This window comes from Corvus moneduloides, chromosome 5 (assembly GCF_009650955.1).
Source record: "Corvus moneduloides isolate bCorMon1 chromosome 5, bCorMon1.pri, whole genome shotgun sequence".
In the NCBI taxonomy this organism is placed as follows: Eukaryota; Metazoa; Chordata; class Aves; order Passeriformes; family Corvidae; genus Corvus; species Corvus moneduloides.
This window is the reverse complement of record NC_045480.1, coordinates 2,852,055-2,868,924: the sequence shown is the minus strand read 5'-3', so window position 1 is coordinate 2,868,924 and position 16,870 is coordinate 2,852,055. Positions and strand designations below refer to the sequence as shown.

General features: G+C 52.6%; 1 protein-coding gene across 4 annotated transcripts in view; it reads left to right on the top strand.

The window, feature by feature from the left end:
• Positions 1 to 1,449: 1,449 nt before the first annotated feature.
• RNF24 (ring finger protein 24) overlaps positions 1,450 to 16,870 on the top strand; it is a 28,974-nt gene continuing 13,553 nt past the window's right edge. Inside the window, exons 1-2 of one of the 4 annotated variants that reach the window (XM_032109446.1) lie at positions 1,454 to 1,529; positions 9,828 to 9,910. Coding sequence is in view for 1 of the 4 variants with exons in the window: in XM_032109442.1 (XP_031965333.1) it covers positions 16,801 to 16,811 (11 nt within the window). In the remaining 3 variants the exon portion in view is untranslated. Of the gene's footprint in view, positions 1,530 to 7,244; positions 7,586 to 9,827; positions 9,911 to 16,579; positions 16,812 to 16,870 lie in introns of those variants that run through there. The other 3 variants (XM_032109443.1, XM_032109445.1, XM_032109442.1) reach the window with 3 other exon arrangements.

Sequence of the window (16,870 nt, the reverse complement as noted above, 5' to 3'; positions counted from 1 at the left end):
TCTCTTCCCAACACCAGGAGTCCCGGCTCGAGCATGTCCAGGCGAATCCCTCCCATGCCGAGCGGGGATTCCCACAGCGGGAATAAGGCTTCACCTAGTGAAAACATCCAGTGGATCGGCTTCCTGCCTCATCGCTCAGGAATCCCGAGGTCAGGGTCGGCGAGTCCTCCCACGGCAGCGCGTCAGGCCGGGAGCACGGGATGCGCATCCCACTGTGCCCGCTGTCACAGCGCCCGGGATGATCATCCCACTGTCCCCGTGCCCGGGATGCTCATCCCAGTGTCCCCGTGCCCGGGATGCTCATCCCACTGTCCCCGCTGTCACAGCGCCCGGGATGCTCATCCCAGTGTCCCCACTGTCCCCGTGCCCGGGATGCTCGTCCCAGTGTCCCCGCTGTCACAGCACCCGGGATGCTCGTCCCAGTGTCCCCGTGCCCGGGATGCTCGTCCCAGTGTCCCCGCTGTCACAGCACCCGGGATGCTCGTCCCAGTGTCCCCGCTGTCACAGCGCCCGGGACCGCCGCGTCCGGGCCTCCGCGCAGCCCGGAGAGAGAAGGAAGGGGGAAAAAGAGGATCAGCTTCCCTTGCACGTCCAGAATGTCCTCGGACCAGCGCGTGACGCTGGCTCTGGGTGACATCCCAGCTCCAGGGTGATGTCATTTCCCCCAAAAGTGATGTCGTGTCCATGGGAAAGGGACAGGGATGGGGACAACTGGAGGGGTGCGGGCAGCAATGAGCAGAGCGGGACAGTGCCCACTCGCACAACACCCCCGGTGCCACCTCCTGTCCCCTCTGCGTCACCCCTCCTGCCACCCCGTCCCCACTGCCACCGACCCCCGTCATCCGCCTTCACCCCGTTCCTGCCATGCCCTGTCCCCATCTGTGCTTACTGCCACCCTGTCCTGTCCCCCACTGCCACCTCACGTCCCCAAAGCCATCTCTTGACTCCACAGTCCCCTCCTGTCTGCACAGCCCTTATTCCCACAGTCACTGCATGTCCGCACTACATCATCCCGTCCCCAGTATCACCCCCTGCCCCACAGTCACTTTAAGTCCCCACTACACCATCCCCGTCTCCAGTGCCACCCTCTGCCCAGTGTCACCGCATGTCCACAATGTCTCCTTCTGTCCCCACAGTCACTCCCTGCCCCCGTCGACCCCCGTGTCACCCCCTTTCCCTGTAACCCCTGTCAGCCCGTCACCCGTGTCACCCCCATCACCTATCAGACCCTCCCCATCACCTCCTCTGTCTCATCCCGCCCCGTGTCATTCCCTACCACCTCCTTTCCCTGCCACCTCTCCCTGTCCCATCCTGTCTCGGTGTCACCCCCCGTCCCACCCTCCGCTGTCCACTCCTGTCCCCTCGCCCCTCCCACCCGTCCATGATGTCACCCGGTCTGCGCATGCGCAGGGCGCGTGGCGAAGCCGTGCCCGGCTCCGGGCGGGGCGGGGCGGTTCGGCTCCATCCGGGTCCTGCCCGGGCCGGGCGGTGCGGGCGGCGCGAGCCCCGGCGGGACAGCGCGGCGGCGGGTGAGTGTGGGGGGCGGGAGCCCCCTGGGGGGCCGGAGGACCGGAACCCCCCCGGGCGCCCATATGGGGGGCGGGGACCCCCCCTGGGGACCCCCATGTGGGGTGGGACCCCTCCCTGTGCCTTGTTCCGTGGGGAAGGGACCCCTCTCCATCCCCCTTGTGTGCCTGCGACCCCTTCCTGTGCACCCCTCTGTGGGGCATGGTCCGTCTTTCATCCCCGCTTTGGGCAGAACCCTCCCTCTGTGCCTTGTTCTGTGGGGAAGGGACCCTCTTCCAGCCCCTCTGTGGGGTGGGACTTTCCCCTGTGCCTTGTTCTGTGTGGAAGGGACAGTCTTCCACCCCTTGTGTGCGGTGGGACCTCTCCCTGTGCCTTGTTCTGTAGGCAATGGTCTGTCCTCCATCCCCTCTTTGGGCTGTACCCTCTCTCTGTGCCTTGTTCTGTGGGGCAGGGTCCCTCCTCCATCCGCTCTTTGGGCAGGACCCTCTCTCTGTGCCTTGTTCTATGGGACAGGGTCTGTTTTCCAGCCCTCTGTGGGGCAGGACCCTCTCCCTGTGCCTTGTTCTGCGGGACAGGCTCCCCCTCCATCCCCACTGTGGGGCAGGGGCACCCCCTCCTCAGCAGCTCCCATGGGGGACAGGGTCCCTCCCTCTCTGCTCCGCAGTCCCCTCTGGGGTAGGGACTTTCACGGGGCAATGGAGCAGCCCCCATATCCCGCAGACCCCTAAGGGGAGACTCTCAGGGTGTCTGGGCTGTGCTTTTGAGGTGTCTGGCAGCACGGTAGTGGTGCCATAAAGCCCCGGTTATGGGGCAGAGGGGACAGCCCTAGGGCACAGCTCTGGACCGTGGACTGGGACTGCATCACCCCGGAGGGATGGAGGAGAGGGCTGGGGCGGCACAAAGGGACAGGGGGCATGTCCCCACCCAGCGCCCATCCTGCCTGGACCCTCTTGATGAGGGGGAGCTCCTGGGGGTCCCACCCCACGCTCAGTTCAGGGTCCCCAGGTCACCTCTGTTCCCGGTAGCCGCTGGCTTGGAATCAGACACGTCCCCTTGCTTTCCTGGGGCCAAGACAGGACGCTGCGGGTTTCTTCGGCTTTAAAAGAAAACCAAAGAAAAAACTACCCAGAAATGGGAAAAGCTGCTTTTTTGGAGTTACGCTGGGCTGCTGTTCCTGCCGTGCCGGCACGTCCATACCCTCCCTGCATCCGCCGCTTTGTAAGGGACGTGCGTGGGACCCTGGGGACTGGAAACCAACGGGTAAAAATGGACCTCCTGCGGTTTGGGGTTTTGGTTTTTTGTTTGTTCAGTTCAGCCTGTCTTTGTCTTCGCCGGGGTGCACGGAGGAGAACACGCGTGGGTCTTGGTCACTCCACGAGCGGCACCGGCTCCGTCAGATGTGCCATCGAGTGTGTCTGAAGGTTGCTTCCCCCCCTCCCGTGCACACCTTTGGCAGGAGGCTTGGATGATAGCTTGCTCTGGCACGGTCCTCGCCTTTGATCTCGAGTTTCCTGCCATGGATAACGTGTTCGGCAACACGCGAGCCCGGCTCGGCAGCTGCCGGGGAGGGCGATGCGGGTGCCTCCTCCTCCTCGTCCCGGTTTTCCCCAGCTGGCTCCTGCCTACAGCTCCCGGCTTTCCTTTGTTTCGGGTGCCGCCAGGACGGCTCTCACAGCCCAAGGATGCTCTGAACGGAGCAAAGCCAAGCACAAAAAGACACCCCCCCCCCCCCATCCCTTTGTTTCCAGGCGTTTGCGGGCTCAGCTGGTTTTTTACACAGCAGCGTTTCATGTGCCCAGGCAGATAAACCGACTACTCAATGTCTCTTCTTTTTTATCCTATTCTGAGTTATTTTGGGTGCTTTAGTTTGCAGGGAGCACATCCCAGCTGCAGGCTGTGCCGGAGGGATGCGGCAGCTTCCTGGGAACGGGGTGAATTTGCCAGAAGTATAACTGGAACATCTCGTGGTTGTCCTCTGGTGTCCTCCTCGTGTCTCCTCGGGTGAGCAGAGCCATAAGCTCTCGGCACCACACTAAAATCTGGGATCACCAGCCCTTCTCCTGGGAGAACTCTGACCCTGGTTCGCATGACCTGCTGCCAGCAGCAGCTTTGGGGACAGAGGAAGGTGAACAAAACCCAGGCCCATGCTCAGCACTGATGGCTGAAATCAGCTTTTTTTTTTTTATATATGTCCTTGACTCTATAGAAAGCAAAATATAAGTTCTAATATTATTACCAGCATTATTTTTTAGATTCCTACTGCTGTTTTATTTCCCGCAGGTGTTGGGTTTAATAGCAAAACCATCACCTGAATTCATTTGAGTGCTATTTTTTTTCACGACAGATGTACACAAAGCACCTTGGCCGTGTCAAACAGCCCCTGAGTAAATTGGGTTGTTTGCTCTATTACTTTATTCATACAGGTTCGATGCTCCAGCTGATGCATCTGGAGTGCTGTGCCATCTGGAGCAAAAATTAAATACAAATTTGGCCCCTGGCCTGGAAAAATAACAACCCTGTGCCCCACTGATAATTGGCAGTGGAAGGATAGAGCCCCTGACAGAAGAACTGCTTGGAGGCAATGTGGAAGGAACTCAAAATGCACTAATTGAGGTATTTAAAACGTATTAAAAAAGGGAAAATAAATGCTTCCAGCCCCGTGTGCCGGAAGGAGGGATGATGTGATCTTGTTACCAAGTCACGGGGCTGATACAGGCAGGTGATGGTCCTGGTCCTGGGTGGGTGGTGGAGCTGCTGGAGGTGTGTGGTGGTGATTTCCCACATCTCCCAGCCTTGCTGCTGAAGGAAATCCCCTCCACAACCTCACAAAGCTCTGTTCCACCACTACTTGGCTCAGGTTTGCTAATTTTGTCCTCATTCACCAAGGCTGGGTTGGACACTCCAGGTCTGCTGCTTGGGTTGCTGGCATTGCTGTTTGGTCAAAGGCTGTCTCAGAGTTGGGGGGAACAAGATGTGGAGGTGGGTCAGTTCTGCAGGAACTTACTGGTTGTGCATCCTAGGCTCAGATCCAGTCACCTCCAGGTGTGATTGGAGAGAACTGTGATGGACTAGCCGTGAAGGACACCTTGGGGCCAGCGTGCTCTGAATGTTGTGGGATCTGTTGGACCTTCAGATGAGGAATACTATGTGCCAAATGGGAAATAAGATGATGGCTGCTGGTTGCTGCCACTGTTCTTGGCTGGAGAGGGGTCCTGGCCCTGTCCTGGGGGAGAAGCAGGTGATGGAGCAGAGGAGGAGGAGGATTCCATGGTGAGGAAGCAGCAGAGCTGCTCAGGACTATGGAGTTGAAGCAAGCCTGAAGGTTCTATCCAAGAAGAGCCGACTTCCAGCTGCTTTCCTGGACTAAACAATGTGTGGGATTACAGGAGGGTACCTGGCTTTGCTAGGAGGGCTTTTGTGCTTCTGGGCCACCTCTCCAGGTGTTCCCTGTTGGGTCACCCCTTCCAGTGACCTGCTGTCAGCTCCACTTGGGTTGTGTGGCAGAAGATGTGTTGTGAGTGATTCACTCATAGCCATGGATGTGGAAAAGGTGGAGAGAGGCACAGCTGGTGCTCATCTCCTGTTCCCACCACCTGCACCTGGAGCCTTCTGCCTGGGGATGACAGGGCTGAGACACGGTCCTCCCCCAGCTTGCCAGACTCCTGCTGCACAGTAAACCCAAACAAGCCCATCCTTCTGGCCTTGGCAGGAGGTGCAGATCCTTCTGGTGGTCCTCAGCCAATTTGGACCGTTGGTGTGGAAGCCTGGAGGGTATTTTTTTGGGGGTTGAAGCTCTCCCAGGTCTCAGCAGAGGTTGGTGTGGTGGAGCTGGGTTTGTTTGTTTTTGTTCCTGCAATCATTCCTCTTAAAGCCGAGTGTTGTTGACACAAGATAAGATCAGCCGTCACAGCCATCCCCTCCCCCGTCACTGTTCACTGTTGCCCTGGAACCGCTCAGACTCAGGTCGGGAGTGGCCGTCCTGGTGTGCCCGTGTCCCCACCCCGAGTCGCTGACAGGGCTCTGAAGCGGCATCAGTGATGATGTGATACGGGGCTTATCTGCAAGTGAGCCCAGTCATCGCCTGAGCCCGGCGGGTGCCGCTCGCTGGGTTGAGAAATGCCAGTGATCCTATGGAAAACGTGCTCCAGGAGAGGATCCAAACCGACGTGGTTTTGCTACAGCCATGGGCAGTGGTGATTTGCTTCCTGACCTGAGGGATGGGAAAGCCTTGACCTTGACAGTGGGATGGAGCAGTGCCTATTCCTCCATCCTGGGATGCAGCAGTCCCTGCTGGAGATAGAGCTGCATCACTTATGGATGCTGTTCCCTCTGCAACAATAACACGGGCAGTGTGTCATTTTTCTACTTGTCTGGCATGTTTAAATTCCATCAAAGAACAAAAAACAATCCTAAAGGGTTCCAACCACATGTGGAGGGCTCCTGTGTCCTGCTCACAAATGGTTGTGGTGCTGAAGGGATGGTGAGGGGAGAAAAGCCCAGCCCTAATGCCAATGCATGGATGGGCAGTGGGAGCTCATGGACCACGTTAGCTGCAAACAGCTGGCTCAGCGTAGCCGAAGGCTGTGAGGTCTCAGGTTGCTCTGCTGCCACAGCTACAGCTGGATCAGCCTGTGGAAAAAGCAGAGACACCAAGGAGCAGCGAGGGCAGGGTGGTGGGAAGCCTGGGCATCCTGCCTTTTCTGCTCCAGCTTCAGGACTGTGAGTGTGAGAAGCAAGCAGGAATGACTTCTCCAGGGTTTTTTTGGCTTTTTTTTTTGGTTGTGGGTGGGTTTGCAGGACACCAGGACTGCTGACAGCAGCTGGGGTTCTCCTGGCTCCAAGGGGAGAAAGGATCTTTGCACGGGATAATCCTGGAGGCCCACCCCAGTGTTTGAGGGACAGCGTGCTAGCCAGGTCCTTCAGTCTGCTGTCTCCATGGAGGCAAGGGATGGAGATCCACGTGGCAGCACAGCCACAAGGGTTATTGATGTGTTGGAAACCATGAAAGTCCCTGAGAATGGTCACGTAGGAATTGGGACTTCTCCAAAAAGGTAGTGGGATTGATAACCCAACTGAAGTGCACCGTGCCAATGCCCACAGCGTGGTCACCAACAGGAGAAGGAGCTGGAAGCCACTGTGCATCAGGAAAGCTGTGACATCGTTGCCAGCACAGAGGCATGTGGGATGACTCAAAGGAATGGATTGCTGCAATGGATGGGGATAACTTTCCATCATTTACCAGCAGCCCTGGCTAACTGGGAGGTCCCAGCTGGCTGGAAGTGAGCAGATGTGACACACAGCTACAACAAGGGCAAGGAAGGAGGATTTTGGGAACTACGGGGCTGTCAGTCAGGTGACAGGAGCAGATCACCCTGAGTGCTGTAACGAAGCACAAACAGGGCCATCAGAGGAGCAGCCAATGAGGAGCAGCCAATGTGAATTTGTGATAGGCAGGTCCTGCCTGACCAACCTGATCTCCTTCTATGACAAGGTGATCTGCTTTGGTGGATGAGGGAGGGGCTGTGGGTGTGTCTCTCTGGACTTTGGCAAGGCCTTTGACACCACCTTTTCGTGGAAGGGGCAGGAGTCAGCATCCCTGGAGGGATTTAAAAGCCGTGTAGAAGTGGCTCTTGGGGACATGGTTTAGTGGAGGCCTTGGCAGTGCTGGGTTAGCAGTTGGACTTGATGGCCTTAGAGGGCTTTTCCAACCTAAACGATTCCATGATTGTGTGATTTTATTATCCCCTCAGAGGATTAATCCCGCCGCTAATGCAGCTTTTCACTCACAAAGCACTTTAGAGGAAGTCACGCCAGGAGAGCGCTTGGAGAGAGAAACTGAAAGTGCTGAGCAGGAGGCAGCTGCCCTCCTGATTCCAGCCCTCCCACTGTCGCTCTCCCAGCCTGTGGAATAGGAGTGGGTTTCCCAGCTTCTTGGCTCACGGGAGTATTTCGGGGAAAATACAAGAGCTCCGTGGTCGTGCGGCTTCCCAGGCGTGGAACCCGAGGGATTTCAGCTTTCCCATAGGTCCGCTGAAATCCAGGAGGAGCGGCCCGGCAGGTGAGAAAGTGGGTGAAGCCAAATTACCCATCAGAACGGAGTGGGAGCGATCAGAGTCTCCCACCCGACAACTTCCAACTACAGCAAATCCACCCGAGTGGATCGTGCCTCCCGCTGACCGAGGCTCTCGGAATTAAATTGCCGGGGTATTGTAAGGATCGAGTTAAACTTCTCTCCACGCAGAGCTTTGTCCCGAGCAGGCAGATATTTCCTCGGCGCTTTAACGATTCCCATTTTCCTATTGTTCCCTATAAAAACCCGTCGCCAGGCTGGGCTTCCCCCGAGGCGATTTCCTGGCTCCGCTCAAACGAAACTGCGGAGTTGGGGTTTTTCTTTCGCTTTTTAGTTGTGAAGTGTTGGATGACGACCCGGCATTTCGCTCTCTGAGATAAAAGATAAGGCTTTTGGAGGCTGTGTCGGTGGTGGCCATCCGAAGTGGGATGGGATTGTGTGGTGTTGGGTGGTTTGGGGGCTGAATAAATCGGGATGAGCTAGCTAGAGCCCGTCTGCTGGTGCTCGTGTGGGTTGTGTGTCTGTCAGCTGAGCCCTGCACCCCAGTCTCGCTTGGCATTCACACCAAAACACCCTCACCTTTGTGCTGAGCGTTGTTTGGGGGCGGCACTTTGGGAGTAAAAGCAGGAAAAATGGATTATTTTCTTGGCTGTGGCTTTGCCTGGGGGGTGCTGAGTTGTCGTGTGCTTCTGATCGTTCTTGGGGCTTCCTCCTTGTATCCTCCTCCTCCTGAAGCATGTTCCCCATGCAGCTGCCAGTGATGCAGCAGGAGGAACGTGTCAAGGAGGTGATGGGAAAGGCCTGGGATGTGTTGCAGCCAGGTGAGAGGAATGGAGCTGGAGACAAGCCTGGCATCAGGTGGTTTATTCCAGCCTTGGATGCTAAAGCTGGGAGTGGGAGTGTTGCAGGGAGTTAGGAGATGGCTGCATGGGGACAGTGGGTGTTTTCCCAAAGCCAAGTGAGTATTTGTGCCTAAAGACTAAAAATTATGTGGTCCTGCAGAAAAATGGACTGGAGAAGAGGGATTCTGCTGTCATCCCATCAGGCGCCTCCAAAAGGAGGGTTTTTAAGACAAGCACATGAAATTGAGGCTTTATTTACACTGAGGTTGGCACTTGAGTGTCTTTAAGTTTCATTTTTGGATGGAATTTAAAAGAGCAAAGAAGTAAGCACTGAAAAAAGTTTAGTTTCTTTCTTAGAAAATGTCTGCTTTCTAACAGAAGTTGCTTTTCCTTTCCCAAAGATCCCCCGAATCCTTTCTGCTTCCTTTAGGTTTGATTTATCTCAGGTATTGATGTTCTGTGCTGGAACATCCAACTTAGTAGCAAACTGCTTGATATCAAACCCCAGATTGCACATTACCTGCTTCATCTTCTAAATCAAGTAATTTATTCTTCAGTATTATGAATCACTCATTGTGAGGGTAGCAGCAGATTCCAGCCTGTTTCCATGAAGTGGCCATGTTACATTTTCCTTATTAACCCAGGTCCTTGCTGCAAAGCCTTGCGGATGAAGGCTGCTGCCAAGCTGGGCACAACTTGGGTTTTGTTGCTCAGAGATTTTTCTCTTTTTTCTTGTTATGAAAATAGTGTTTTCCTAGGACACTGCAGAACAAGTCAGATGGTTGGGATGGATTTTTTTTTTTTTCAGCTGGAGCATCCATTTTCATAAGAGTTGGAGCCCAAAGATAGGTTGTGAAGCCCTGGCAGGTTGCTTGCCCAGGATGGGATCCTGTCTTTAGCCTCCTGTGGATAGACTGATCAGGCTTGCCTTGATACCCACATAATTCCAAACAACTCTCTGCAGCACTGGGCTGGAAATCCCCCTTTTCCACCCCAAAACCAGCCTCGGTGGGGGTTTCTCTGTGAGGACTCGCTGTGTGGCAGCCATCTCTGCAGGCTGCTCCACGCTTTTGTTTACATCTGGTAGAAAACTTCTTAAATTTCCTGGCAAGGGAGTAATTCTAATCCCTTTCAATGAGATCAACGGATTAGTGTCTCAGATGCTTATAAAATTGTGAGGATTAGCCAAGCCTCCCCCCCTTTTCTTTCTATGCCACGTAACGTCATCGCTGCGTTGTAAAAGGGGATCTCTGTGCTGTTACCAAGAGCTGAAGGAATTCCGGTGAGCCTCTGCGAATCCAAGCGTTTAAAAACCACATCTTCATCCTCTCCCTCGCTCCCTCTGGATTTTTGTGCAAGTTTTAGGGTGTTTTTCTCTTTTCTTCCAGCATCCCTGGCACCAAACCGCGGTAGCCGTTCAAGCAGATACGTTGGGTTTGCGTGGCTTGGCTGCGTTGCGGCGCCCGTGCGGGTAAGTAGGGAGCTGAGCCAAAGTTTTCCTTCACAGAGACTTGCAAATTCCCATCTTGAGAGGACCAGATCCCAAAAAACATGTTACTTCATGAGTTTGCCCCTCATTTCAAAGGATTTGGGCTTTTGTGGTCCATCCCCAGAGGGGAACGGCACTTCTGGGCCGACGGGATGCTCTCACCCCAACTGTTGAGAGCAGGATGAAACTCCACACACCCACATTCCTGCATCCTCTTAATTACAACCTGCACTTTCATTAGGACTTGCTCCCTAACCAGCTCTCAGGGAGCTGACAGGAAGGAGGGTTTCAAACCCTGTTGCCTCTTCCCTCAGGGCAGTTTTTAAATGCCTTTTCTCCCGGGTCGATGGTTGCGTGATCGCTTGACCTGTGTGAGCAAAGTGATCCCGAACTGCCGAGTGGTAGGAGCTCGGAGCCAGGAATTCCTGGCCCCAGCCCAGTAGAGTTTCAGAGGCGAGCTTTTAAATATACACAAAGACAAGCTCATAATTTCCACTCTACTAATGAGGCCACGGCGTTTTCATTGAAATGTGCCAATAGGCGCCGTGGTGGTATTTTAGCAGCCTTGTACTGTGAATCCAAATGTGATTTAACATGGCAGCCCCCGCAGAGCCATGGAAAACCGGCTTCTCCCGCTGAATTTCAATGATGCTGCTCAGCGGCACTTCCCAAAAATCCCCTCGGCAGTGGGACTTCTCCTTGTGTTTCATCACGACAAAGCTTTTCCCCCACTTTGGTGAAGGTGGGAATGGGTTGAAAGAGGATATTTTAAGAGGGAAAAGTCTTAATTTAAAGCCTGCGTTTAACAGATGTGTGGCTGGCTGGTGCGGGGCGGCGATTTAATAACCGGGCTGGCCAGAAATATCAGTAAATCATAGTAACAAAATGGAACGTGAGGGCTCCAGACATCGTGTTTTCTCTTGACCTTTAAAAAGCCACTCGAAGCTGCCAGCCTGCTCGTTGCTAAGCCACCTTCTTAGTGCCACTCATATATTTTCCCTTCTACTAGGCGATTCAGCGCCTGGGAATTCGTGGAGATCTGATAGTAAACTGTTACACGCCTGAAATTCCCACTGGTGGTTTTTAGCTTTGTAGCCTTGAAGCGTTTGGAAAATATTTAGCAGGTTTTGTTCAGTCAGCTGCAAGGAAAATGTAAATTTTAGGTGACTCTGTCAAAAGTTTTTTTTTCTTTTTAAATAAGTTCTGCATCAGCAGCACAGCTGCAAATTGGGGTGTTGCTTATTTAGGGCTCAATTTATGAGGAACCCCAGTAAGGAGCAGCATCCCTGGGCAAAGGAGGGGTGTGGGTGGGTGATGCTGAAAATTTACACCTGGTTGTCCATCACCTCCTGGTTACAGACCCCTGGGGTATGGATACACACCTGGATTTTAGAATCCAGGAATCATGGAATGGTTCGGGTTGGAAGGGACCTTCAAGACCATCTCATTCCACCACCCTGCCATGGAGCTGGAACACCTTGCACTAGACCAGGTTGCTCCAACCTGTCCTTGAACACTTCCAGGGACAGGGAGTCCACAAGCTCTCTAAACAACCTGTTCCAGTGCTTCACTAAGGTCCTTTCACTTTCTGCATCCCTCTAAGGTCAGGCCACGATTCCAGGAGAACAGGGAAGAAGGATGATACCCCATGGCAGCCCCCTCAGTGCTGAGACTCTGTGACAGAGGAGGAGATGCATTTATTGGGTTGCTGAATGTTTCTCTTCAGGCACCTCACTTGGCTGTGCAAGTCTGGCAGTGGAAAAGTTCCATTTTTCATTTCCAACTAAATTTTGAGGGGTTTTCCATCCTTGCAGCCACTCTTCTTGTGCCAATCCCATAGAGGTGAAGCAGCTTTTGTCCTGTATCCATATGACTCCCAGGAGGTTTTTTTGCTGGACATAAAGTGTTGCAAAACCTTTCCAGTCTCTGTTAGCAAGGGAGAAGGAATGATAAAAAAAATACTCCTCTAAATCCCGGTACTTGGTTCAAAACCAGGAAAGGGTGGGCTGACTGTGCAGCTCATTTTTTGGAAGTATTAGGAAAAATTGGGAACGGCAGTGACGTGGCATTGGTGTGGATTCCCAGCAGGCTGGGGTTTGGGATTGTCTGGGTTTTCCCGAAGCCCTTTTCAGGCTGTTAGGATTGTAAAATACAAATCTGGCCAGATCAAAGTGGGCTTGGGGGAACGGCTGCTCCGTGGGATTTGTTTAGAGACTTCTTCCTGGTATCCAGTCACCAGCTTTTTCACTCTTCTCCATCCAGCTACCTCTTCTTCTTAAGTTTTACCTCAAATATAAATGGTGCAATTAAAAGGGTCCACAGAGTGCGTTCCTGAGGGCTGAAATCCAGGATCCGGGAGCAGACAGCGGCAGCATAAAGAGGAATTCTTCCCTCTCTGGCCTCATGCTGCTTTTCCACCACAAGGCTTTACAGCCATCTGGATCCCCTTTCAGATTATGCCCCCCCTCCCAAAAATCCATAACCTAGCAACCTTATTTAGTGTAAACGAGAGCATTCTGCCTTCCTGTTCCCCAATTGTGCCTGGCTCCTCCGACTGCCTTTATAGGACGGCTGCTGGCAGCTGTGATCCCATCACTGGTCCAGGGTGCTTGTCTCCAGCAGGATTTTGTAGGATTATTGGTCCCTGTGTGTTGCACTGATTATTATTTTTTTCCCCCTCATTAGAGGAGCTTAGGAAATGGAGGAAAAAAAGGGTTTCGGGAAGTTGTTTAATCCATCTGCTTCTCAGTATAAGAGTGGAGAGGGCAAGTTGCTCTTTGGCTCCATGGAAAGTGATTGGTTTTGGTTCAGCCTGAAGATGATTTGATCAGAGTGAGATTTTTTTCTTCCAGATGTGATATTTTGGGAGTCCCCATTGCTTCCCACAGCTCTGTGTCATCACCCGGGAATTTTCAAATTCCCTGGAGCGTTTAACACCAATTTTTCTACTCTGACCCTTCAGCTGCACAGGCTGCGTGTTTCTCATGGAGTTTCCAATTTGCTTTCCTCAAGGAATCTGCTCGTTGAGGAAAACTGCAAACAAGGAAAAGCAACCACAAATGAAGGTGGGAGATTATTCCCACTTGTCTGTGCTCTCGTTGCTCTTTTTTGGGCTAAAATACACCCAAATTCAATAATGTGTGTCCCACTGCCTTCAGCCTGTAAGGGGAAGTGTGGTGGCTCCTGCCTTCTCCTTTCACCTCATGAGTACGAACAGGGCTGGGGGCAGGAGGAGGCAGCAGCACATCCTTTCCCACCACACTTTTGGGAGGAAGAGTCAGCTCACCAGGTCGTGACGTTGGAGCTGCATGCCAGGAAAAGGGGGGGAAAAAAAATAATTACAAATCCCCAAGGCCAAAGGGGAAAAATTCCTCAAGTGTTATTTCATCTCCGAGCAGTGGGTTGAGCTGTCCTTGGGCAGCTCGTATGAGCCTGTCCGAGAGAGGAGCTGCCAGCTCAGCTTCAAACCTTCTTGGGAAGCAATTCCCAGCTCTCATTCCTGATGGGAGCTCAAGCAGGGCTCTCCTCCAAACTCTGCTTCCCCCTCCTCCAGACTGTATTAAAAAGCGCTATTGATTTTCTTCTTTTTTTTCTGTTTATTTTTGCCTGTTTTCTTGGAACTTGCAAAATCAGCCCTGAGCAAACCTCTGGTTTGCTTTTCCAACAGCGCTGAGAGAAAGAACTTGACTTTACAGTGGGTGATGGGAGCTGCAGCTGACCCATTTCTGCACGTTTCTCTGCCAGTGGTAGCAAAAACATTTTCGCACTTAAAGGTTCTCTTCAGTTTTAAGGTTCTGGGATTAATTGTTTCTTAAACTGTCTGGAATCAGAAGGACTTGCTGGAAATTGCAGCCCTACAGTCGTACTGCTGGATGTTGCTTTCCTTAGATTTCCCCATTTTTTTCCAATTGCTTTGTCACGTTGTCACATCACTTTCTGTGTCCCCTGCCCAGAGGCAGTGGAGAGGGTTAAGGTTTTGTGTTTGGTGTCGGCCAGCTGGGGAATACAGCCAGGAAATTTCCTGATTCCAGTTCAGAAAAAGCATCGGATCTGCTCTCAGGGAGGAGGGATCAAAGGTCCGAAGTGCTTCATGCTTGGAGGTCAGTTTGGTTCCTTGGATATCCAGGCACACAACAAAAGCCCACCACCACCCCCAAGCCTGCAGGCAGCCAAAATGGGGGAAACAAACGGGTTTTTGTTCTGTTTGACACCCAAAAGTTCTTTCTGTTGCTGTGATGGTGCCACATCACACCAGCCGAGCTTTGCTGGATCCTGGTACAACCCTGCCTGTGGTGTGAGGGACCTGTTGGGATGTTCCCTCTTCCCAGCACATTAATCCCACTAATCAATAACACTGCCAAACCTTGCACCATCCCTCACGCTCCTCCATTCCCTGCCAGGTTTGTGGAGTGAAGGATCTGGGTCAGGTTGGGTGCTTGGAGCTAGCGCTGGATGTGACATCCCCATGGTAGCATTGTAGCTCTGTAAAATTGCATCATGCCAAGAGTTTTTGTTTTCCCCCTGTGCTCAATCCTGTTGTTCCCTGGTTTTGGACAGCAAAGGCCATTGCTCCTGGCTGGAGCAGTGCTGAGTTTTCCCCCCACTCCATGCCAGGCAAAGGTGATGCAGCCACGTGGCATCTCTGTGGTGACAGCGATGCTGGTTTGGGGTTGGCTCTGCAGCTGCCTGTGATTTTCCCATCGCCAGGCTGCAGATCCTGGTGCTGGACCAGCTCCAGAGACAGAGCTAAAGGAAATTCCTTCCAGCTGCTTGAGGTCAGGGCTTCGCTTTGCTTTTGGGGTCCACGAGGGGCATTTTTTGCCTGCAAGTTAAACGCGGGTGTCTCTGGCTGCTGCTTCTTAACACCTGGAAGAATGTTTTCTTTTAAATATTATCCCGTTAGTCATAGCCATTAAATAACCTGCCTGTTGTAGAATCATTCCATGGAAGAATACCCTGCTTTGCAACACAACTTGGGCTGTTTCAGAAAGGTCTTGTCAGCTGCTCCCTGTTTAACTTTCAACCGAGTTAATAACGCTTTTGGTTAAACCTGTCTGAAACACGTTGCGAAACGCCTTTGAAACTCGAGACGCCGTTGACGCCCGCTTGAAACCTTTCCCATCAATAAAATATTTCAGCTTGGAGTTTGGCCACAGCTTAGCATTCACTTTTCCCTGAGATTCGTGATTTCAGGCCTGCCTGTGTCTGGCTCCGCTGGATATTTGAAGCTCAGTGTTTCCCGGAGATGGGTTGGCTTTGCCAGCCTGGCCGGTGGTATGCTCCGGCCACCAGCTCCATCCAGTTTCCCCAGTTAATGGCTGAGGAGACTCAGTCTGAGTTTGCTTTGAACCCCTGTGGAGAAAGTTGTTTGTCTTGAAAACATAAAGTAAATCCCTCTAAAAACAGGAGTTTTATTTACAACAGCAGAGGCAGAAGCCACCCCTCTGCCCAGCATGTGGGCTGTATTTAGGTGTGGTGATGCACAGCACATACATGGCCCCTTTATGCACTGATGTTATAAATAAATAATAATAATTTTTTTTTAATGGACAGGCAGCTCCTTTTAATACTCCAAGAAGGAGCATACACTTCAAATTCATGTGGCAAAGCAGCAGGAAAGCAAAAATCTGCAGCTTTCAGCCCATGGCATCACTTAAAAGTGGCATCCCTGCTGTCACCCCCTGGCTTCAGGGACCACAGTTCTGTTTTGCTCCCCTCCTCCTCCCTGCCTCAGTTTCTCTACCTTTGAGAAGATAATTGCATCCTTTATTAATCCCTGTGAACGCTCTGGGTACGAGGCTGGCCCCACGAATTAAGTGCTGGCTGTGGCTCTAATGGGGATTAATTTGGCGACGTGGCTGCGCAAGGTTTGCCTTTCGAAGCCCAACGTGTAATCAAAGCGCTGAGACACCGGAGCTGACCTGTAACACTCCCTTCCTGGCTGCTTGATGGGCCATTAACCAGCACTTGGCTTTTAATTAAAGCTGGGTTTTGTCCTCCTTGGAGAAACGTGGATGTGCTTGGCCCCACGTGGCTGAGTCATTGGAGGGTGTAAGGAAGGAGATGTGGAGCTCAGGTTGTTCTGCATTTGTGCCTTGCTGCATCCCAGGACACCATTGTTCCTTGTTACTTTTCACAGAATCACAGAATTACAGAATCATGAATGGTTTGGGTTGGAAGGGACCTTAAAGACCATCCAGTTCCAACCCCCTACCATTGACAAGGACACCTTTCACTATCCCAGGTTGCTCCTAGCCCCATTCAAGCTGGCCTTGGACACTTCCAGGGATGGGACAGCCACAGTTTCTCTGGGCAACCTGTGACAGTGCCCCTTTTTCTACGTGTAGCCTGTGTCCCCCCTCTCAAGGGCTTCAGGGACCTGCTGGGGGCCATGGATGCCCCACAAGCGTCATCTCCCTGCTCTGAGATGCCTTGACCATGGAGAGAGCAACAGGGAGGCTTTTGTTCTGCACCAGAAACTTTTCATCCTTCTTTATGGCTCCTTTTTTATTTCTTTTGGCTGCTCCCTTGCAAATCTGAAGCAGATTAAAATACAGTTCCTCCCCCCTACTCCCCTTAAAAAAAACCAACCCTAAAGCTTGGCTGCTTGAAATCATCAGATTTCACTGGAGTCTTTTAAAGTTAACAGTTTCCTGGATCCTGGGCAGACTAACTGATTTTTCCCCTTTAACCTCTGTGTTTTTTGCTGTAACGTTTCTCAGCTGTTGCAGCAGGAGGGAGGGAGGACCAGGGCAGCTCTGATGTGGAGGAGGTTATTTCACACGGGGCTTGGATGAATCTGGTGCAGGACTCCCTGGATTTTCACCGCAGGGGACAAAAAGGTTGTCCCCAGGAGGTTGAGCCCCCATGATATGGCTGGCAGGTAGGTCATGGCTGCATTCGTGAAGCCCCTTTGGGGCAAAATATTAGGGAAATGGTTCC